The 22,655-nt window shown below is 35.9% G+C and overlaps 2 protein-coding genes across 2 annotated transcripts; both read left to right on the top strand.

Annotated features, from left to right (window-relative positions):
- Positions 1 to 2,119: 2,119 nt before the first annotated feature.
- Positions 2,120 to 16,769, top strand: LOC105223933 (uncharacterized; the record flags this gene model as incomplete). Its single annotated transcript, XM_049461498.1, is given in 4 exon segments — positions 2,120 to 2,281; positions 5,889 to 6,096; positions 8,022 to 8,217; positions 8,334 to 16,769. Coding segments are annotated over 4 exon segments (759 nt in total), but the record flags the coding sequence as incomplete, so codon positions are not given.
- A 2,170-nt stretch (positions 16,770 to 18,939) lies between these two features.
- Positions 18,940 to 21,084, top strand: LOC105223934 (cytosol aminopeptidase). Its single transcript, XM_011201829.4, has 3 exons — positions 18,940 to 20,171; positions 20,231 to 20,695; positions 20,749 to 21,084. Exons 1-3 carry the CDS (start codon positions 19,125 to 19,127, stop codon positions 20,893 to 20,895), a joined length of 1,659 nt encoding a protein of 552 aa, XP_011200131.2. The 5' UTR covers positions 18,940 to 19,124; the 3' UTR covers positions 20,896 to 21,084.
- The last annotated feature ends 1,571 nt before the right edge of the window (positions 21,085 to 22,655 follow it).

Below are 22,655 nucleotides of genomic sequence, written 5' to 3'. Positions count from 1 at the left end.
TGGCCTTGTCCTTTACGAAGTACCGAGTCAACAGTTTGCGTTTTTTTATTGATTCCATAAAAAATATAAAATAATGCATTCCGCGCTATTGGGTTCAGTAAAAGTATATCGAACAACAATTTTTTTTACATAGATATAGATAGTAAAAATTGTTGTATAACGTCACCCTTTATTTTAGCAGTCTTTGATTTTGCCGTTAAAGTGTGCATTTGTCGAATAAAAAGTGTAGGAAATTGCCGCAAATGGCAGAACACAATACAATTTACGTCGGTATCCATAACCGTAATTTGTTTTAACCAAAGGAGAGACGAATTTTGGTGTGGGTTGCCATTTGGCGTGCCTGTACGAGTACAATTGACATACAACTAGGCGCAAGGCCTACATTTACTAAATATATCTGCTTGGAAACAACACCGGGAGCACGTGTCCAAAGCGGCTTTTATGATTACACACGCTATTGGAGTAGGCATTGGGTTTGGGTATACTCGTATATAAATTGTTTTATGCTCGTTCAATGAGTACAAATATATTTACGATACTCACAATTATATTTCCACACGATATGTTATCAGTAATACATCTTGTTATTGTATAAGTAATACTTCACTCATTATGTACCTTTTTATTGCATAAGTACAAGTACTTAAATAAGTACCTTCTTGGTACATATGAGTGACGTTTATCTTTCGAACGAGCTCCTCTTGTCATTTGTGATTTGCGAGTTACTAACCGCTTTTTATCAGCTGATGGGTTTTTTGAAAAATGATAGAATGGCACCATAACATGGTCAATCTCAGGCGTCGACAATCTTTGTTAGGCAATTTAGGTTCCAAATTATCTTACAGTTATTTTTCTTATTTTATAAGGGTATTTACTATATAAAGTCATATACGCAGGTCAGATTCGGAAGGGTTCAGATCCTTCATGTATCGGTGCATGGGAGGCTAATAAAAGATATAGTGTATTTCGATAAAAGAATGGACAATACTACCCAAATTACAACTATATAACTTTCATAAAATCTTACTAATAGTGAAAAATATATATGGTTGAAAACAACAACAATAATCAATATATTTTCATAATATTTCTCTTAACTCTGGGGAAACCCAGGTAAAAAACAACATTTTTTCAAAATTTTTTATATATTTTTTTAGAGTTTTTTATTGTTACAAACATACACTGCTAATAAATAAATTTTGAAATTTTTGGAAAAAATATTTTATACTCGGCCATTGCGACACCATTTCCGGTGGCCCCTTCGAAAAAGATGCGCGTTGGCAGGATCATCTAAAGTGGAAAAAGTACATGTTTTAGTTAAAACCTTAACTTAGAAGTTAGACGAAAATTTCGCGACATAATCCTTCGTCCAAGTCTTCAAGAACTGTATCTCAAAGAATTTTGTGTAAAATTACATGAAGACCTGTTTAGTAGTTCTTGAGAAATCTTGCCAACCGATCTCAAAAACACAGTTTTGAGAAAAACGCTTTTAAAGACGGCGCACTTAGCCTAGCTAGCCTCGAGCGCACATGTTCTCAAGGCTGTAGCTCCAAAACTATTACTCAGACCTACATGAAAATTTTCTAGAGGTGTTTTAAAATTTTATAAAACAATAAAAGAATTTGTTGTAGCCCCTCTATCCAGATTTAAGAGATCACTCTCTAAATGGTTCGATAACTACTTAGTTTTTCTCCCAACGAAATACGCTTTCTGAGGACCTGAAAATTGGGCCTCTGTGGAGTTAACAATCTCCTATTTCGATTTATGTTTAGGCCCAGCGAGTTTTCAGTTATGACACAAAAGGGGTCCGCAATTCAAAGCCTAATTCGTTGCCTTTAATAGGAAGTGCAGTGTAGATCACATTCAGTGTTTCCCTGAAAACGTTGACTAAGCTCTTTCGAGCGATAGAAGAGTCTTCGACAGTTTTGGGCATGATTAGCTGTGTAATTTACTGTTTCATGTTCCTGGGCCTCTGGTATCTGCCAGTGGATCCAAATTGAGCCTAAACATAGTCTGTGATTTAAAAAAAATATGTTACTTAAAAACATTACTTTAAAATGAAAATATCTTGTATTATTATTATCATGAATTTTCTTCAAAAAATTTGTTTTATTTTCAGGCGTACGACAGTCGACAACTTATGGTTACCCTATTCGTTTGTCTCTGGGGTGCACGTCTTTCTGGATATCTGCTGTATCGCATAATTAAATTGGGTCGCGATAAACAGTTCGAGGACACAAGACGCAACATAATCAGATACGCTGTTTTCTGGACGTTTCAAGTGAGTACAGTTGCATGAAAGAAGCTTTAGTATTTCCATACTATTTCTTACTAACAATAATTGACAAATACATAAATATGTATAGCTGACAATAAGCAAATAGTTAGCGTATGATATACATATGCAGTACTTATGTATGTCAATTTGTTTTTATTTTTAACCTTCACGAACAAAAATTGATTACTCCAATGGAACACGTCAAGCCACAAACGATTTGAAATCCAATAAAATGCGGACAAAGCAACGAGATTGATTGGAGAGCAATTTACGATTAAACGTACCATTATGCGGTTTTATTTATATGTGCACAGATGTATGTCTGTGGATAATTATATTCGATTATTTGAACGTATCTACATGTATATGTATATATATATACAGAAGCCAAGTCAGTACTCAAAAGCTAGGGTGGGTAGGAAGTTTTTAAACTGATTACATTAGTTTACGGCCATTTTGCGACTGTGATGGTAGAAGCTGTTTTTTGCTAATTTTGGGTTGCTAAAACCAAAAATGCTAGTCTAGATGTCTTAACGCGATATTTTGTTGTGGTCATATGGTGTAGGGGTCAAAACACCACCATTTACTAAAATGAAAGAAATAGCAGGAGTGTTGGAAAATGTTTGAACTCAAATTCGTTATCAGGACACCTCAAATACTCCACAGACCTCTTATCACATCGCTCGTGAATTTTTTCTTAAGATTTTTGGGTAGTTTTATTGACGAGAAGGTACATAAGATGTCTAGTAAAAACAATGTATTCCTTTTTGCATTAAATTGAAGATATTGTTTAGGTCAAATAAGTACCGTTTTGTTCGATAACATTTTGATATTTTGAAGATAAGTTCATAATGCCATTCTCTCAGAAAACATCGTCCATATTAGAAAAAAATGGAACATTTAATTTTCAGAAACTGCTCTTGAGGAGAATTTTTCACCAGCAAAGTCATTCGTCATAGAGAGGAACAGGTTGCTTCTGCCAAAAGGCAAATCTCCATACGAAGCATGCTATTTAGGCTAAGTCACCGTGTGCACATCTTCACAGCGATTCGATGACGACCGTTTTCCTTAAATTCAAGTTTCCTAACGATTATTTGTTAAAGTTTAACTCCTGGGCAATGGAAACAGCGCTTAAATGATGATTAGATTCGACGATTCCTTTTATCGATAAAAATTTGTAAAAAATCGTAAATTTTCTTTGTTTGTAGGCATTGTTGACGCGGGCTCAAGCAAACCTAAGTAATCAAAAACTGTCTTCGTACATAGTATAAATTATTTTTCTAACGTCATACTGTGTAACCCACTAGCTATTATACAACTCGAGATATATTATATAATAATAAAGGCATATATTGGGTAAATAAATAATTTCTTTTTACTAGATCTTTATATTGCAGTCGAAATGGAGGATTTCCTTACATCAAATTAAAGTTCAAGTTCATTGGCCTTTATACAGTTAATAAGGAAAGTCAGTATCAATCCCGCCACTATAAAAAATAATAAGTTACTTGGAGTCGTAATTTATTCAAGAACGTTGCTTGTTGCCTGTCACCAAGGCGCTTACCAAAAATTTAATAAAATTTCGTCCATGACATTAATTTTGAAAGTGTGGTTCATAAGTCCTAAAACCTAAACCTCGATTTGAATGATTCTAGAATTCTCTTCACAAATAAAAAGTTTCCTAACAAGAACTTGACTTTGAGTGGTCCGATCTGTGGAAGTAACAGGACTGATTTTCTTCCGCCGCTACTGTGATTCGGAGCGTACGCGCACCGACTGAATTCGGTAGAGGGCGTTCCTAGTTAACGAACGAGCGGTTGGTCAGTTGTCTTCGAGCAACTGGAGAGTCAGAACAAACATTTTCGCGCGAGGTGTTTCTGTGAGTGGTGCAAGCCGAAAATGCAGCATTTACGCTATTAAAATCTGTGTGAAACTCGGTAAATCAGCGACAGAGACGTTTGATGTGATTAAGCAGGCTTACCCAGATGTTGATTTAGCAAGAATTGGTCTGGTTTGGCACGAGACTTTTGGAGGACCAGGAAGAGGTTGCTAATGAACACCGTGCTGGGAGACTTGCGACTTCGACAAACACCGACAATGTGACTCGTGTCCGCAAAGTTTTGAACTCAGACCGCCGACTAAGTATTCGCTTAATTGCCCATGTGCTAAATTTATCAAAATCTGTTGTTTATGACATTGTGACGGAGCACTTGAACATGCGCAAGGTGTACGCGAAGGTGGTCCCAAAAGTGCTCACTGAAGACCAGAAACTGCGGCGAGTGGAAGTGTGCCAAGAAAATTTGAACATACCGCAGGATGAGTCATGGATTTTTTTGTTTCCTTGCCTGAAATGGCCGAAAAACATCTTGAGACGTCAGAACGGATGCAAGCAGCATGCACCTCGGTTCTGAAGGCTAGTCCGGAGAATGCCTTCCGTGACGCCTTCAATGCTTGAAAATCGTGCTGGCAGCGCTGCATCGACGCAGAAGGAGCCTATTTTGAAAGTTTCTAAAGAATTGTAACGATTGATTCAATAAATTTTTTTAAATCGACTCAGTCCTATTCCCTCCGAACAAACTCTGTATATTGAAATAAAAAGGCTTTCTTACAAGAAGTTGATTTTGTTTGGCAGATGGGGGTTCTGACAAATGAGCAGCTTCTTTTGGAAAAAAGGAAGAGTAGAGAATTTCAGATCTCAAAAACTGAACAATTAGATCGCGCAGACAGGCGGGCATGACAAAATTAACACAGATCGTCAAACTGATAATTTATATATATATTTTTTATGGCATCCGACATTTCCTTCTGTTTGTCACAAACTTCCCTGTTTGGGGTATAAAAAAGTATGCACGAGAAATTTGTAAAATTCAACCAATAAGTGAAATAGTTCTAGAAAATCAGTTTCTTTGAGCTAAAGCTATGCGTATGTATAACGTTACTTAAATAATACTTAATATCAAAAATGTTAAAACTAATACGCTTTACTGTATGCATTCCCATTACACCAACCTTGTATTCTCGCGACTTTGATTTGTTTTTAAACAATTATAACGGTGTAATTATTTTATACTCAGTACTCAATGGCTCTAATGGATACTGATTTTAATGGAAAATAGTCATTGATTTTATTGCTTATGACGTGCGTAGTTTGGCTTATAATTTTCCGCGTTTACCATTAATATTCATAACCTTCCATTTCCCTGTCAATGTGGGAATATGTCCACTCGCCGCTGTCAAGGGGAAATTTAACGAATGGCCACGCACGCAAACAGTTTGCAATGCCATTACACACAAACAAACATATGCACATGTAAATATAATGAAGGGTCTATAAATAATCCAAAAATCATGGACAAAATGTTTTTAGGAAAATTCGACTTATTGCTTTCATATGACAAAAAGCCTTGTTGGCTTCGTAATTTATTAATGATTTATGCGTGTAACTTCAATCAGCTGTACATAAAGCGGTAAAGGATAGTGAAGGTATTCTTTTTGTATGCTTTATAATTTTATTTAGCGGAAATACCATTTATTATGATTTATTATCCTTGAATGATGAATTATGCAAAAGCTGATTTTTTATATATTTTATTATTATCACTCTTTACAGGCCGTTTGGGTTTATGTGGTCTCCTTACCAGTGATAATCATTAACTCGCCTCGGCATTCGCAGCCAAATGCTCCCAAGACTATGACCACATTGGATTCCACTGGCACAGGAATGTTCATTGTTGGTTTGCTGGCCGAAACTTATGCGGATTTGCAGAAGTTTTCTTTTCGTCAAGATCCAGCAAATCAAGGAAAATTTTGTAATGATGGTAAGTTTTTAATTTGTATATGTAAATATTTACATATGGTGGTATAAGCACAATTTTCAAACCAAAAAAGCAAGAAAGTCAAGAAGGCATTAGTACACTAAGTAATTTCTTTTATTTGTTTTCAAATTTAAGTAATGAAAATACATACTAGCTTCTCTGCAAACCACCAGGTCGTGGCTTAACTAATTTAAAATGTTATGGAATTTATCTCTAAAGTCAACAAAGAAATTGTGGTAGATCTTAATATACTTCACAATGTGTTTAATCGCTAAACGGTAGAATCATATATCACCATAGGTATAGGTCCACCTTTCTTTAAGTATTTCTATAATGAACCCAAAGGATTTGAAGATTTCGTTATAGTGACAGCTTCAATCATATAGGATTATTACCAATTTCTTATAAATTCCAAACTAATTGAACATTCTTCAATTTAGAGGCAAACAAAGCTTGCTGGTTTATCGTTATAGACCATTTATTAACTAAACCCCGACAAAAAGTAATATAATCAAGAGTAAAAAGTATAGTCAAATGAAGAATTCATAGCTCGGCTTCACCTTCTTCTTCATTGGCGTAGACACCGCTTATGTGGTTATTTACAACAGCGTGGCAGTCGTTCTTCCTTTTTGCTGTTTGGCGCTTGGAGATTCTGAATGTAGCCAGGTACTTCTCTACCTGGTCTTTCCAACGGAGTGGAGGTCTTCGTCTTCCTCTGCTTCTCCCGGCGGGTACTGTGGCTAATACTTTCAGAGCTGTAGTGTTTTCGTCCTCCTTCTTAATTCGCTGAACTATGTCATATACAATATCTCGTTCAGCTCAACGTTCCTTCGAATGCGATATTCGCCGTGGCCATTGCGCAAAAGACCATAAATATTTTTTTCTCTGGAAAAATGTTGTTGGTGTTAGTACTGGTTCCAAGATGGACGAAATTATCTACGACTTCGAAGTCAACAGTGCCGTGGGGTCCAAGTCGCGAGTGTGATGACTGTGTGTTTAATTTTCCTCGTTCACTTCCAGACTCATTTGCTTCGCTTCCTTATCTAGTCTGAAGAAAGCAGAGCTAAAGGCGTGGATGTTGAAGCCAATGATCTCATAATCATTGGCATACGCTAGCAGCTGTACACTCTTATAAAAGATTGTGTGTTATTATGAATCTCAGTCTCAGTCTCAGTTTTTTGCTAATAGGGTTAATGGTTTATGTGAGAGTGGCATTATAAAATTACCTTCAACATGGAAACAATTTATCGAATAAGTGGTCCATATTCCATAGAAATCGGATAGTTTTAACTATTTTTGCATTCAATTGACGGTTGTATTTACGTCAATTGAATGCAAAAATAATACATTTCTTTTACTAGGCCTTTTACTATAGTTCAAGATTGAGGGTTAGGATTCTAAACGACTCACAAAAAAAGAAAAAGCTTACTAAAAATGCTTCGTTGTACTGAAAAAGTCGCAACTAATTGACCTTGTTTTCAAAAAAAAAATCTGAATTATTTTTTTTTCCTCAATAGCATAGTTGCATTTCCCCGAAGTCTTTCCAATACACTGCATTCACATATTGTTCATAATTAATTTGTATTTTTCTGAAATCTCGCATACTTGTTTTATGCCTGTTCGCTGAAATCAACTCATTTCTGTATTCCCTGACCACTTCCTTTCATATGCTCATGCCAAGGGCGACATTCCAATTATGCATTATGCTTTTACGTATGTATGTGGGCTTGACATTGAGTCCGTGATTTCATCACAATTCCGTATTAATTTCCTTAAATCCACATATGGACAATATACTTATGAGCCAAAGTGTATACATACATACGAGTACATTTGTAGGGAAGAATGCATACACGTATGTATATATGTTTTCACTCGTGCTGCGCTTCATCTTATTAAATTAACCGTAATGTATGTACATATTTCAGGTCTGTGGAGTCTATCGCGTCATCCCAATTACTTCGGCGAGGTTGTGATCTGGTGGGGTATTTTTGCCATTTCATTAAATGTTATCTCCGGTCACGAATGGGTCGCTATCGCTTCACCCATCTTCACCACTTTCATTATACTCTTCCTCTCCGGCATACCGTTGCGTGAGCGTTCGGCCGATGAGAAATATAAAGAGTAAGTAAATAATTGAAGAGCAAATACTGATAGTTTATGAGCCAATTAATTCATTGCTTACATGTTTACCGCTTTTTCTTTTCAAACACACGAACACGTGCGCCTTTGAAAAATAGCCAACTGGAATATCGTAAATACAAAGCGTCCACATCACCGTTAATACCCATACCGCCGTCAGTGTATGTGGAAGTGCCGAGCGCATTGAAATTCATCCTGTGCTGTGAGTTTCCCATTTACGACACCATGCGCATCCAGAAGGACATCAGTCCCTACTCCTTGTCCATAGCACGTTCACACTCACACATATAGCAATCAGTTGCCCACTCGGGTAGTGGGCAACACGGCGCTGTGGGACATTCATTACAGCGACACGGCACCGACGTGGGCTCCGTACATCGCGGCCAATGCTACGGTGCTAACGGTGGCGATGCGGAGAGTCATCATAATTGTGGTGGCAGCTGTCGCAATGCACACATCAAATCGAATCCATATCAGAGCGAGTCGGGCTATGGTGGCTACACCGGTTACAACATTAACGGTAGCACGTCACAGCAACGGCATGCCAATCTCAATGCCGTACACAACACCACCGATGATGATGATGACACCGATGATGGTATTATCTATATGCCGGGGCCGTCATCGTCCAAAAAACAGCCACACTACTTTCATGCACCCATGGTGAATGCGACGACGGCGGAGAAGAAACAGACTGTCGAACAATCGGATGGTGAGGAGCAGGTGGAGCAGGAACTCGAGGAGGACTATGATGAGGATATACCGCCAATTGATTTGAGTAAAGCGCCGAGCGTAGAAAGTTTCACGACGAAAGTGCAAACCGAGAAGGGTGTCAATGCGGACGGTGCGTCATTTACGGTAACTACAATACTGTGATCGAACAACGGGGAGTTGCAGTCATATTAAAATTACATATACATACCTATGTACAAGTATATGCATCAGGGGATGTACCTGCACTGCGTGGGAGGCCGAAACAGATATCGTATGTGTATTTCCTTAGTTCGAAATGCAATTACTTGAGTGAGTATAGAATTTAATTTGTTGCACACATACCAACAACGAATGTACTTGCCAGTATTTAGAAGAACATAAAAAGAGAGAGAGATAGTGCGAGAGAGAGGAAGAGGTAGCAAGCGGCGATCCATGCCATTTAGTGGCGTTTAAAAACCGAGAAAGTATTAAATTTAATTGTGCTATTCGAAATTATTTGCGTTGTTGTGTGCAATAATGTGCCAAAGGCTAACATTTTATTTAAGTAGCTAGCAAATTTGTATGAATGTTCGCTTATAAGCTCTTTAAGTAAGCAAAGGAATGCCTAGTACCAAAGAAAAATAATAAAGAAAGTCAATAGCAGACCGCTTATTCTCTGATCTCTATGCAGTAGTATGTGTGTAAAGTGCAATTTTTAACAAGAAAAAAAAAGAAAATAACTGTCTTATAACTCAATAAATCTGTACATTTGTATGTGTACTGTAACAAAACTACAGTCCAAAGCAACAAAAACAATTACAATATACTCTAAAAATGTGCCTGTCATTTGTTGCACTTATTCAAAGTCTATAAAATTGTTATGAAATTACGCAACCAAAATACCTAAAGGAAAAAAATAACAAAAAAGTGAAAATACTACGATATATTAAGAGATATAGTTATGTACATGAGGGTGGTGTTTAACACTCAGTAGATAATTTATAATTTCCCATACCTCAGCTATAAACTACTATATAAGTACATACCTATGCTGAAGAATTCACATATACTTTTTGTTCCGTTTAGAGAAAAACTCAATTTCTCTGTCTCCATCTAAAACTATAACACTTGACCCCTGTGTGGCATTCCTTAACCGCCACAAGCAGTAGGGAAACTTATTTGTTACATTTATGTTGAGTTACTGTTTGAGGCGGTGAGACTGAAAATATTCTAGTTTTCAGCTTTTAAGGACCACCCTAAGGTACATAGGTATATGTTGAAATGTATATAACTCTAAAAAAACTCTAGGACAACTTGTTTCTAAAATTGCTTGTAAATAGTTCTTTATAAATATATTTGTTGTTGTATTGTACAGTAAACCTATTTCGAATCCCTAATTGAAACCTCGAGTACATTTGTCGAATATTTTATCCGGAAGTAATGAGAGTAACTAGAGAGAGAGAGTTGTCGAACACTCTATCAGGAAGTAATGTGAGTAAATAAGTTTTAGTTAATTATTACTATTTATTTCGATGCCTTGAAAATACTGCTTTAATATTTAGGTTATAAATTTTATATTTCAATCTGTTCTTAAAATACTTTAAATATAAATACATTCCAAAGTAGCCTTGCGATGGTTTAAACTTATAATAAATATCATTGTTCTGGGGAAATATTAAATAAAATAGTATTAACTGTATTGAAACTTAATTTAATCTCAGTACCTCTTGATGGCTCTTTAGCTCCATACCGAATCTAACATTTTGAAACGTTGGAGTATATATCTTGGGTAGTCGAAAAATTATTTTCGTATTTCTAATAAAATTTTATCATATTTTTTTTTATAACAATAAATACAAAATGAATATGTACCATTTTGATCGACCACTTTTTGCCATTTTCCGCTAGAGACATTATTCCATCAGTGTAAAACTTTCATCAGTGTAAATCGAAATTTCGAAATTTCCAGAACGGAAGCGAGCGAACCATTGTTGTGCTACACGAACTGATACAGCATCGTCTCCGTAAACTTCACAAATTTCATTGGTGGCTTGCGTGGCATTCTTTCCTTTTTTATACAAAAATTTCAAAATATAGCGAATTTCTTCATTATTTTCACTCATTTTTGAACAGCTGTAACTTTTTTTCAACTTTACCGATTTTAATTTTCAAATGAAGCTTAGAATCTCACCTTTCTAACACTATATAGTATGACACAATGTGATTGGTAGCACCGGAGATATACGACTGCAACGACATCTATTGACAAAATACGAAAAGACTTTTTCGACTACCCAATATTCTACTACCCAATGTACTACTTCTGTCTGAAAAAAGTTTCACATAAACCCAAGAGCACTCTAGAGCCTATTTTAGAACAATTGTCGAATAACGTTAAACGTTAGCACAGTTTCATTTTTTAAAGCATAAAAGAGCATAAACCCCCTTTATTTTGATTTTGATCGGCCAATTGGAATGGCAGCTATATCCTAAAGTCGTTCGATATGAAATTTATTTGGAGATTATGGCGCTGCATAAGGTAATATTACTATATATGTCGAATTTTATGGAGATATCTTATCAAATAAAAAATATGGTCGATTCCGACAGATGAGAACTTTCTTGTAGAGAAAAGGGACTTAGGGTCTAGTTCGCGTATATATATGTAGATATGGGCAGGCAGGCGGACATGTCTAAAACGACTCATGCTCATCGCGCGAAACTAACCAAAATTCACTCGGGATAATTACTTTAGAGGGAAATGTGATTTGATTTCATTTCAATGAATATCTGATATATTTTAAAGTGCAAATATAGGTTTAAAAAAATATCATAATTTTTAGAACTTAGTCTTTTGGGCCCGATTTTAAACGTAAAAATATTTCATAATTAATTTCCGGATAGACCTTTGACAGATTGTACTCATGCAAAATAACGAAGATAAAAATGTATTATTTTGCAAACGAGCTGTGTTTTTTATTCACCAGCACTACGATGGCTTAACTTTTTATAGAATTCTCTTGACTAAGATGTATTTGTGCTGTTTTATTTTACGACTCAGTTGCAAAATAGTGCAGTTTTTATTGCAGGCTTGTAGATATGTACATATGTACGAGTATGTAATTAAACTTTCATATATTCAAAAAGTAACAGGATTTTTTGGATAGAAAGCAGTAAGGGTTCACTTATTTATACTCAAATAATTTTGATAAATAAATATATATCTATATATATAAAGGATGATCCATTTCGAGTCTCCCTACTTCCACAGATACTTCAAATTTAATGGGAACTATTTACGATCATTCGAAAGAACATTCCTTAGCATTTATTTTTTGAAAATTACCTCATTCAAATGTTGGTCGCGGATACTTCACAGATGGCTCAGCCATTAAATCCAATTTTCGATGACTCGTTCGAGCTTTTCGATTGGTAACAGGTCACGTCACAAGTGCTGTTTTGCATAGGCTTAAGACTTTGCATATCCCCATAGGAAAAAATCTAACGATGTATTATCACACGATCTTGGTGACCAATTCACTTGCCCAAAACGTGAAATTATCTACTCACTGAAGGGTTCTCAAAATAAATCCATTGATTGATGCCATATGTGGGAAGTGACGCACAGTCTTGTTGAAACCAAATGACGTCGAAATCACGCGCTTCAGTTTTAGGCATCAAATAGTCGTGACAACGGTCGCCATTTAAGGTTTCTCACCGGCATCATTTTTGAAGAAATATGAATCGATGATTCCACCGGCCCACAAACCGCATCAAATCGTTGAACTGGTAGCTATTGAGCTCTAAAGTTGCTTTTCGTACTAAATGCGGTAATTTTGCTTATTTACATGCCCATTGAGCCAGAAATGGGCCACATCGCTGAACAAAATTTGGCTCGAAAATCTCGGATCTTCTTGGAATTTTTAAAGGAATAGAGCAAAGCGATGTCGCTTGAGAACGTCGAGCGGTTTCAGTTCTTGCACAAGCCATATTTTATACGCTTTCTATTTAAAATCTCTACTTTATTTTCTTCATTGCGGACTGACGTGCTCTATTCGCTCGAATAGAATGAATGCTGTCTCTCAAGATTGGTGATGGTGTTGCATTTTTTAATTCCTACTACTTTAGCTGTCCTTCCAGTTACTTTATAAATATATGGTACATTGGTACATACCTATACATATACATACATATATATCTAATAGCAAACATACTCAACAGAAGTAGTTACTACTTGCTGCACATAGTTAACTGCGGTACTATACCACACACAAGAGACCCACCATCGTAGCAGATGTCGCATCAAACATATCCAATAGCAAGCCCAACAAAAGTTTTAACTTTGAACTCGAAGTACAACTAACCATAAAAGTTTTAAATTAGAAAACAAAAACAAAAATTAAAATGAACTACCACACTAATTTGTACCCATTGCAGATTCCTTTATAAAGTAGTTCAAGAACTTTAACATATCCAAACTCGTATGTCTGTATGTACTATATATAACGAAGGCAACCTAGAACTACTTAGCATGTTAAAGACATGTATTTGTTGCAACAAAATCAAAATTACATGTAAAAAATTAACAAATATTTTAAATATTTTCTACACACACACCCTTTAACCCCTTTTTAACAGGAAATTTGTTACTGCAAGTTAAATAGTATGTGGAAAGGGTAATGTATTAAAAAGTAAAAGGCACATTGAAGATGTGACAGCAGAGGAACAAAAACTACAAAAATAAGAAAAACATATTTTTTTGCTTAGGATCTCTAAAGCGTCAAAACTTTATAACAAGCAATTATTACGGTATATTATGCATCAATATAAATGAAAACTAAAATTGATATTACAAGACTGTTGCTGCTAACTCTTCAATGTGCTTCAAGGGCTTAGGCCAGTCTAAAGAGAAGTTAACAATTTATTCAGGGTTCTGGAAAAGCGTCGAATGTCTCTTTTTCAGGCTTCATTAATAATATACTCAGTATACATATTATAACGGTATTTTCAATAAGAGCGCTACAATAGAAAAAAACGGTTTGGGATATCAACGAAATCTTTATAAAAGATTTCTGTGAAAGTATTTTGATGCCATTATGTATGGAACTCGTTTTCTTTTGCATGACCACCACGGACAAGCGTGAGAAGTCCAGACGCTGAACTCAATTTTCGACGGTTTTCAAGCATAAATCGGCCCATACTGCTGCAATTTCACGTTCGATATTCGTACGAAGTTCATCAATCGTCACTGGCTTGATGGCATAGACAGTAGACTTAACGTATGTAGCTCCCCAGGTAATAGTCTGACTGCGTCAAATCGCACGACCGAGGCGGCCAATTGACTGGGCCATTTCGTAAGTCAACACGTTCACCAAACTTGGTTTTCAATAACTCGATTGTGACATTCACTGTGGTGCCGTCATATTGGAATCACATATTGTCCAAAACCATATCAACCAAGCGGTAGCGATTTCCCGTTTCAGTAACGTGCCGGTCTTGAAAATCCCGAAAGAAATACGGCACCGACGCCTAAACCGTATCAAACCATAATTTTTTGGAATGCAATGGTGGCTCATGAAGTACGCGTGGATTGCTGCCTGACCAATAACACATATTTTGCCTATTGACGAAGCCATTCAGCCAGCAATGAGCTGAAGAGAATTTTTCGTTGAAAATCCGGATCATTTTAAAGTTGTTGCTCAGCCCAAATTAACGAAAATACAACGATTCTGGTGTTCAAGTGGCTTCAGTTCATGCGTCAGTTTGATCTTGTAAGGATGTAGACCAAGATCTTTTCGCAAAATTCGGCACAACGACGTCACAGAGATGCCCAACGCTTGAGAACGATGTGTAAGAGACTGATTTGGCTTTTCCTCAATTGATGAGCTTGCGGCAACAATATTCTCGACATTGCGGGCACTTCTTTGCCTTACTGGCACGGGAACATTTTGCACTGTATCCGTGGATTCAAATTTTCCACTAGTCGCTTAATTGTTGATCTGACAGAACGATTATGACGACCATAAATTGGACGTTGTGCTTTTAAAGTTGAGGCCACTGACTCCGAATTTCGATAGCAAATTTTAATAATTTTGACCCGTTGTTTGATCGTATATTTTTTCATGCTGAATGGCAAACCTTATTGAAGAGAAATGTCAAAAGAGTGGAAAAGATATGACGTCGTTTGCTGTCCCCAGCGGTCTAATTTGTACCGTTCCTATTGAAAAGCCCATTATATATAAAATATATTACAAAAAAATTAAATAAACATATATTATTTTACGTGCTGGGGTTGACTTACCTGAACCCTTCGATAATATTCTAAGAGTTGAATGATAATTTTAGAACCCTAAAGAGTAACTTAAGCCAAAACAAAAATATATTTTTTGAAAATCTTAGACTGGCCTAACCACTTAAAACTAAAATTTGTTATATGACTACGCTTTTGTTTCCTCATCGTCTATATTATTATAGATTCTACTATTAATTAATTTTGTTTTTGCAATTAAAAAAATTTTTCTACAAAATTCGCAACTGCTCAATTTTGCTCACTCATGAGCGCTACTGTTGCTCAACACACAAAACACTCGTGTAGTAATTTGCTCATACGCTCACGTACGTTTCATGAATGAGCTCTAACGGATTTTGTACTTACGCTCTAGTGTTATTGTAACATTATATACTATATTTTTTTTCAAAATTAAAAGACTTACTATTCTAATAAATTTACAAAACTAACTAATTTTTAAGAAAGGAAAAAGAAATGAGATTTTAATACTTAAAATAAAGAAGCTTGCTTACGTGCTGTCTATGGAAGAAATTCTCTTTTTTTAGCTTAAATACTGTTCTAGACTTTGAAACAAATTTGACATTTTTGTATGCAAGTTTACACACACATACCTATACACATATTCATAATAAATATCAATTATAGACTAATATTTATTAGCAAGACCCTGTAAATATGTATAAGTAGCCCAGAAACAACAAATATACATGGTGTGTAGACGTGCATACACGAGTGTAATTTGAACATGAATAACTGTGAAATCTTTATAAGAACAATAAACGATTTATTGCATAATTAATATTTATTAAAGATTGTTAGTGTGTGAAAAAAGAAACCGAAAACAGAAAAAAATAGTTGTAGCATAAGTTTAAAGAAAAATATTGTTTTATTTCAATAACTGAATTACTAATACTTATATAAAATTGCCATTTACTCGTACAGTATTTATTAGAAAATTAGTCAAATATGGCAACTACATAAATAATTATTATATTTACATACATAATACTAACTAACTACATACATACATACATATGTACTCGTATTTGTACTTGAGAAATGCAAAAACTGCAAAAATAATGTATAAAAACATAACTGCAGAAATAAAAAATAATAATAAATAAATAAATTTACCTTAAAAAAAATATTTAAAACGAAGTTGTATAAGAAACAAACATACATATAAACAAATACTCAAAATTGCATATGCTGTGGTTACTAATAAAATATTTGGTGGATGCGAACAATGGGCAAGTTTTGCCATAAATGCTTTTTTAATAAAAACAAATAACTGAAAAAAATAAAAAATACAAAGAAATAATTCTAGTAATATGTAGCGGCGAGGAAAGTGTTTTTCGTGCAAATCTTTTTGAGAAATCATTGAATATTTACAATATTATAAAAGAAAATATTAAAAAGTCATAAAAGGCAACAACAACAACTCTATAATAAATTAAATCTGTATATTCAAAAAATATCTAACATTCTCTGTATTTTTAGTAAACAAAAAGATAAATGATAAATACATATATAGACAACAATTATTTCCAAACATTTTATGCGTTCACTTTATTTTGTGTTGGAAGGGGATTAGAGGTCAACTGTGAATGGTTCTCGCAATGGCCAATATATCTTTAATGTCGTCATTTGTACTTGGCAGTAAAGGGGGAGGAGCAGAGAGCGCGAAGTTTTGTTCGTGTTTGATAGCTTTTACATCATGAACGATACGAAATGTTTACATACCATCAAAGGATCAAAAGTTATTCGCATTGAAAATAATTTTATTTAATACAAATTGTGTATTAAATACAAATCGCGAATTTTCGCTTAAAAAACACATGCCAACGTTTTATTAAATTTTCCGCACATTTCTGATAAGCCTCGGCAGTGATCTTCAGTGTCTTCAAGGAATTTAGGTTTTTTCGGTTTACAAACAGCAGACAAACACTCACTAATTAATATATGGAGAGAAAACTGCATACGAATATAAAAAATCTGAGACAAAATTTGTGTCGATCCAGTCCGGGTTATATTTGATCACGTTATATATCAAAACTAACCGAAAAAATCGGTTGTTTATGCTAGGAGAAAATATAATAAAATAGTTTTATTCCTTTAATTAGATTATATTTTACCCATATATATGCGGGATCTGTCAAGCAGTTTGTTTACAACGGTATTCCTAAGCAAAGAAGGTTCGACATATCTCGCGAGTCCGTTCGAATGATCCTGATAAACGACTCATCCTGATAAAGCTAAAGTTTTTTCAAAAAGAGTACCGTAAACAGGTTTCTTTGGACATGCTTGATCGTGCGAATTCTGATCCCACACACATGGAGAGCATTATAACTGCCGATGGGACAGACATGTGTTTATGAGTTTAATATATAAACAAGTTAACAATTATCGGAATGGAGGGGGAAAAAACAACGCCAAAGCCGCCCAAAAATCAAGGTGATCTTCATTGTTTTTTTCGCTGAAGGAGCTAAAGGCCATCCCATGCTAATGAAAAGTGTTTCGAGGACTGGAAAAAACGTTGGTATAAATTTATTTACAATTTTCGAGTACTTTTTTGACACAATGTATATCTATGTTGCCGGTTCTAGATAAACTTAAATTTGGTTCTTTCAGAAGCCATCGACGAATAAGCCCATAACACGGCATAGTAGAGTCCTATGATAGTTTTGCCTTTCTCCTAGCAGTCGATGATACGGCAGACTTCTCCACCTTCGATGTATTTTCGGCCAGTATAGTTCACTGTTTCGACAGTTTCTCCTTTTTGTGCGTCCCAATGGATGCAAGTATCGCTGTATAATATTAAACAGCATTCTGGAGCACTACCGACTGCGCCGACAGCTTTCTCATGTCCAATATGTCATTATTTCATGCTGTATATGTTCAACGTAGTCTTCCAATATACCTAAGACAATTACAAATAAGCTACTTCTTTGACGGAACCGCCCATATCGGACATATAGTATACCTATACAAACTAAACGATCGGAATCAACTGCTTCTATGAAGTACTTTTTCATTTGGCGAGATAACCGCAAGAAGTTTTAGATGGATCATTGGTGCAATCTTCGAAAAAATTGTTCAGATCCAATTACTATACCACATATTGTTTGCAAACTGAACGATCGAAACTTGTTCTTGTAAGAAATCTTTTGTATTTGTGAAGATTATTATATCTTCGATGCAACCGAAGTTAAAGTTTTGTCTTGTTTATTTTTGTTATTAACTGCCATCACACTCGGTCCATATGCGGATAAAAGAACGCTATGAATAAGATTCGCCTGAAATTTTGACAGAAGTCGTCCACGAGTCTAAGCACTTTTTGGACTTGTTAAAAATAAGGAAGTGAGAACTAACAAGCTTTCTACTAAGTCTCAGGGCTGTTATTCTGAAAGAATGTCCGGCATGAGTTGGCAATTACTACAGATATTTTAGTTCTTCGTTATAATTCTTGAATAGTAACATGAATAGTACGATAGAAGAGTAATTTGAATAGTACCATATGTCCCTATTCAATTTTCATTAAAAAGCCGAAAGAACCTTGAGTTAGCGAACGTATGTGGAAATTTTTCCGTAATTCACCGTAACTTAAAAACAATATTTTAAACTTTAGTTAGTTATTGAACTTACTCCCCTTCTAATTTCTACACTTTATAGCTAAAAAAAAAGCTTCAAATACTTCATATAAAATCCTTTCAGTTAAAATAATATTTTACTAGACAGTAAAATGAAATATTTCCAATCGACTACACATAGAGAAAATTTATTTGTAGCATTTTTAACGTACGATTTTCTTGCTTTATAAAAAAACAGAAATCCATTATTATAAAAATAATTCGCGATTATATTTAATACGATTTTATCCCAACTGCACACACAGAAGTTAATCAACATGTTTAGTCTTTTACGTTCCAAATCGGGCAATGTTGCCAAAACTATAAACCGCATACTGCCGCAGCTCCGTACGTACACCTCGCCAATGGTAAATCAGACTCTCCAGTTGCAACAAACAGAGATATGTGCAGACCCGCCTACGCGTGGCCTAATTTTGGGTGTCTACGCCGATGAGGAGAACAAATACGACACTGGCATCTTGACACCGTCTGCCTGGCGCTACAATGTGCAAAAAACTGGCGGTCGTATGTTGGATGTGCTGCGCAAATCGGGCCCTATGCCGAAGCGTGGCGAAACGCGTATTTTATTTGCAATCGAACCGGAGAAGGTACCCTACTACTCGGCTGTCGCCATTGTGGGTTTAGGTAAGGAATGTTTAGGCTATAATTCATATGAAGTGGTTGACGAACAAAAGGAAGCGATACGAAGATCGGTGGCAAATGCTTGTATGGAGCTGGCTTATCTCGACACCTACAGCATTGAAATTGAAAATTGTGGCCATGCTGAATCGGCTGCCGAGGGTGCTGCATTGGGCATATGGGCGTATCAGGAGTTAAAGGATCCTAAGAAACGCATTAGCATACCCACCATAGATTTGTACACGCACAAGGATGAGATTTGTGATATTGAAGGTTGGCGAATTGGTTTGCAAAAGGCGGCGGCGCAAAATCTCACTAGGCAACTGCAGGAAATGCCTTCCAATATGCTTACGCCCACCGCTTTTGCACAGACTGTAGTCGAAGTGCTTTGTAAGTCGGGTGTAAATGTTGAGGTGAAAGTGGAAGGTTGGGCGGTGTCACAGTCAATGCAGGCTTTCTTGTCGGTGGGTAAGGCCTCTTGTGAGCCACCAATTTTTCTAGAGCTGAGCTACTACGGTACATCGGCCGAGGAGCGTCCGATAGTTTTGGTGGGACAAGGCATCACCTATGACAGCGGTGGTCTTTGCTTAAAGGAGTTACAGGAATTAGTGCATATGCGTGGCGATATGACAGGCGCGGCCGTAGTAGTGGCTGCCTGTAGAGCCATTGCGGGTTTACGTTTACCGGTAAGTAATGCTCAATCTTTTAATTTTACTTCTATATTATGAAATTTTGGTAACGGCAGGTGAACATACGAGGTTTGATACCTTTATGTGAAAATGTAATTGGTTGCAACTCCTTCCGTCCCGGCGATTGCACTAAAACTATGAATGGAAAATATATCGAAATTCAGGGTACAAATCATGAGGATGTGCTAGTGTTAGCCGATGCGCTCTTGTACGCGCAAAATTTTTGCCCCAAGTTTATTGTGGATATTGGCACTACTTCGGGTATGATGCGTAACGCTTTGGATGAAGCCGCTTGTGGCGTCTTCACTAACTCGGAAATTCTTTGGCAACAAATCAAACATGCCAGCATGCATACTGGTGACCGAGTGTGGCGTTTTCCCTTGTGGGAGTACTATTCGAAGTGTGTAAGAGCGGGCGGAGCGACCGATGTGCAAAATTATGGTATTGCTCGTGGTGGGCGTCCATGCAAAGCAGCTGCTTTCTTGAGAGAATTTGTACCGTGTGGACAATGGATACATATCGTAAGAAAATCGCATAATTAAATAAGACTTTAGTATATATCTATATATTTCAGGATGCCACTAACGTCATGGTAACCAATGGTAAAGCTTTTGAGTACATACGCAAAGGTATGGCTGGCCGGCCCACACGCACATTGATTGAATTTATTGCCCAGACAATCTGTAAGGATACGGAACCAAAATTGAAGCAAAAGAAGTAGGCGATCGTGAAACTACGAAAGCGCGGCAAGCTTCTTGAGCTATATCGTTTCGTTAAACAATGCTACTTCTGTCAGAGACTTCTAATACCATTATCATATAATTTATATTCAAAGAACGCAATTTTGTTATAGAAATGGTAACATACATTGTAATACGATATGTATTTTAAAACATAAGAAAATGTCTTTTTATTAATATGGATTCTAGAGAATAATCTAAAATATATTACACTTAAGAGTACAAATATCTTGAAACTATTGCGTTTAACGCTCCAACGATAGTTCGTTCTAGCCATATGGGTCTAGTCGTTTCAGTTATGTTAAGAAGCTCACTAGACCAAATTCATTGTCAGTTACCACGGATGCGATTGATGCTTTAAACCTATCGGCGAAACGATTTTATTCGGTTAAGGGATTAGATGGGTTTCCTCGGGTAAAAAACAGCCTTTCTTCAAGATTTTTTTCTCATATAAAAAAGGAAATATTTTATAGGATTTTTTTATTGTTACAAACATACACTATTAAAAAAAATTCTGAAATTTTTTGAAAAAAGTATTTTAAACTCGGCCATTGCGACGCCATTTGCGGTGACCTCTCGGGAAAAAAATGCGGCAGCGTTGGCAGGTTAACTCCCTACAAAATTATCTAAAGTGAAAAAATACATGTTTTAGTTAAAACTTTAATTTAGAACTTGGACGCAGAAAAAAAACTAAAAATTGGATTTCTGGCAGACATTTTTACAAAAAAATGAGAAATTCAGTAAAAATTTCGGAACATCTTCTTTTTTCAAATAGTTGTAATAAAAAAATTCTTCGTCTAAGTATTTAAGAATTGTACCTCCAAGACCAGTGTAAAATTTCACAAAGATCGGTTGAGTAGTAAGAAAGAAGTAGTAGTGTACACTATTGCAAAAGAGAGTTAAGGACGAAGTGAAGATCTGCTTCCACGACAGTTGGGTCAAGGTAACAGTAAGGGACCTGTATTTGTGTCCGGCTAAGGAGAGCTAACTCGTCAGCATTCCTCGAAATTACTTAAGGGATGTTTTCTCGATCGAGTTGCGCTAACAACCCTCTAAGAAATATGGAACAACTTTATAGTGAGATGTTAAATCTAAAATGTAATAGTAAGGGACCCGGAGATTTAAGCGGCCAAGGACTGTTAATTCGCCAAAATTCCTCGAAGTTACTTAAGGAATGTTTTCGACCGCTGCAAAAACAACGAAGTGAAACTGAAGTAAGGCTCAACTGTTTGTTGAAATTGAGCAGTCAAAACTCTCACAGATCGCTATATTGGGTGTAGGATTATCGGATATATGGGCTTTGGGGAAGGTATGGACCGCTGTCTTCTGTATGAGTGTGAGGTCCTCAAATAATTGTGTAACTCTTACTAAGCTTTTCGATTATAAAAGGTTACGATAACTGAGACGGGGTTCAGTGAATTTGGTACATGAAGGCTAATTTTACCTCATCCTTTGTAGTAAAGGACCTCAAGCAGTTAAATAATAATAAAATTTCAACTTAATTGTCGATCGATTGGACGAGTACAAATGAAGGATATGTTCAATATCAAAGTAGCTCGTTTTATGGACTATAAAGGCAAACTTTGACACTTTTGAAGCTTCGTTTTTAAGCCTAAAATTGTGTGAACAGTATTTTCTCCAAGGATTCCATGCTTATCATGTCAAATTTGGAACGTCTAACTTTAAAAAAAAAATGTTAGGTTAGGGTTAAGATTTTATAATCTGGACACTGTCGTAATAC

This window comes from Bactrocera dorsalis, unplaced genomic scaffold, assembly GCF_023373825.1.
Source record: "Bactrocera dorsalis isolate Fly_Bdor unplaced genomic scaffold, ASM2337382v1 BdCtg045, whole genome shotgun sequence".
NCBI classification, from domain to species: domain Eukaryota; kingdom Metazoa; phylum Arthropoda; class Insecta; order Diptera; family Tephritidae; genus Bactrocera; species Bactrocera dorsalis.
The sequence above is the reverse complement of the archived record's forward strand: the minus strand, read 5'-3'. Positions and strand labels throughout refer to the sequence as shown.

What these genes read in the sequence shown, in the direction of transcription:
- LOC105223934 (XM_011201829.4), top strand. Translation starts at nt 19,125, where the DNA reads ATGTTTAGTCTTTTACGTTCCAAATCGGGCAATGTTGCCAAAACTATA. An exon ending in TTGCGGGTTTACGTTTACCG is followed by an intron (nt 20,172 to 20,230) that starts GTAAGTAATGCT and finishes TGGTAACGGCAG; the next exon opens with GTGAACATACGAGGTTTGAT. An exon ending in GTGGACAATGGATACATATC is followed by an intron (nt 20,696 to 20,748) that starts GTAAGAAAATCG and finishes TATATATTTCAG; the next exon opens with GATGCCACTAACGTCATGGT.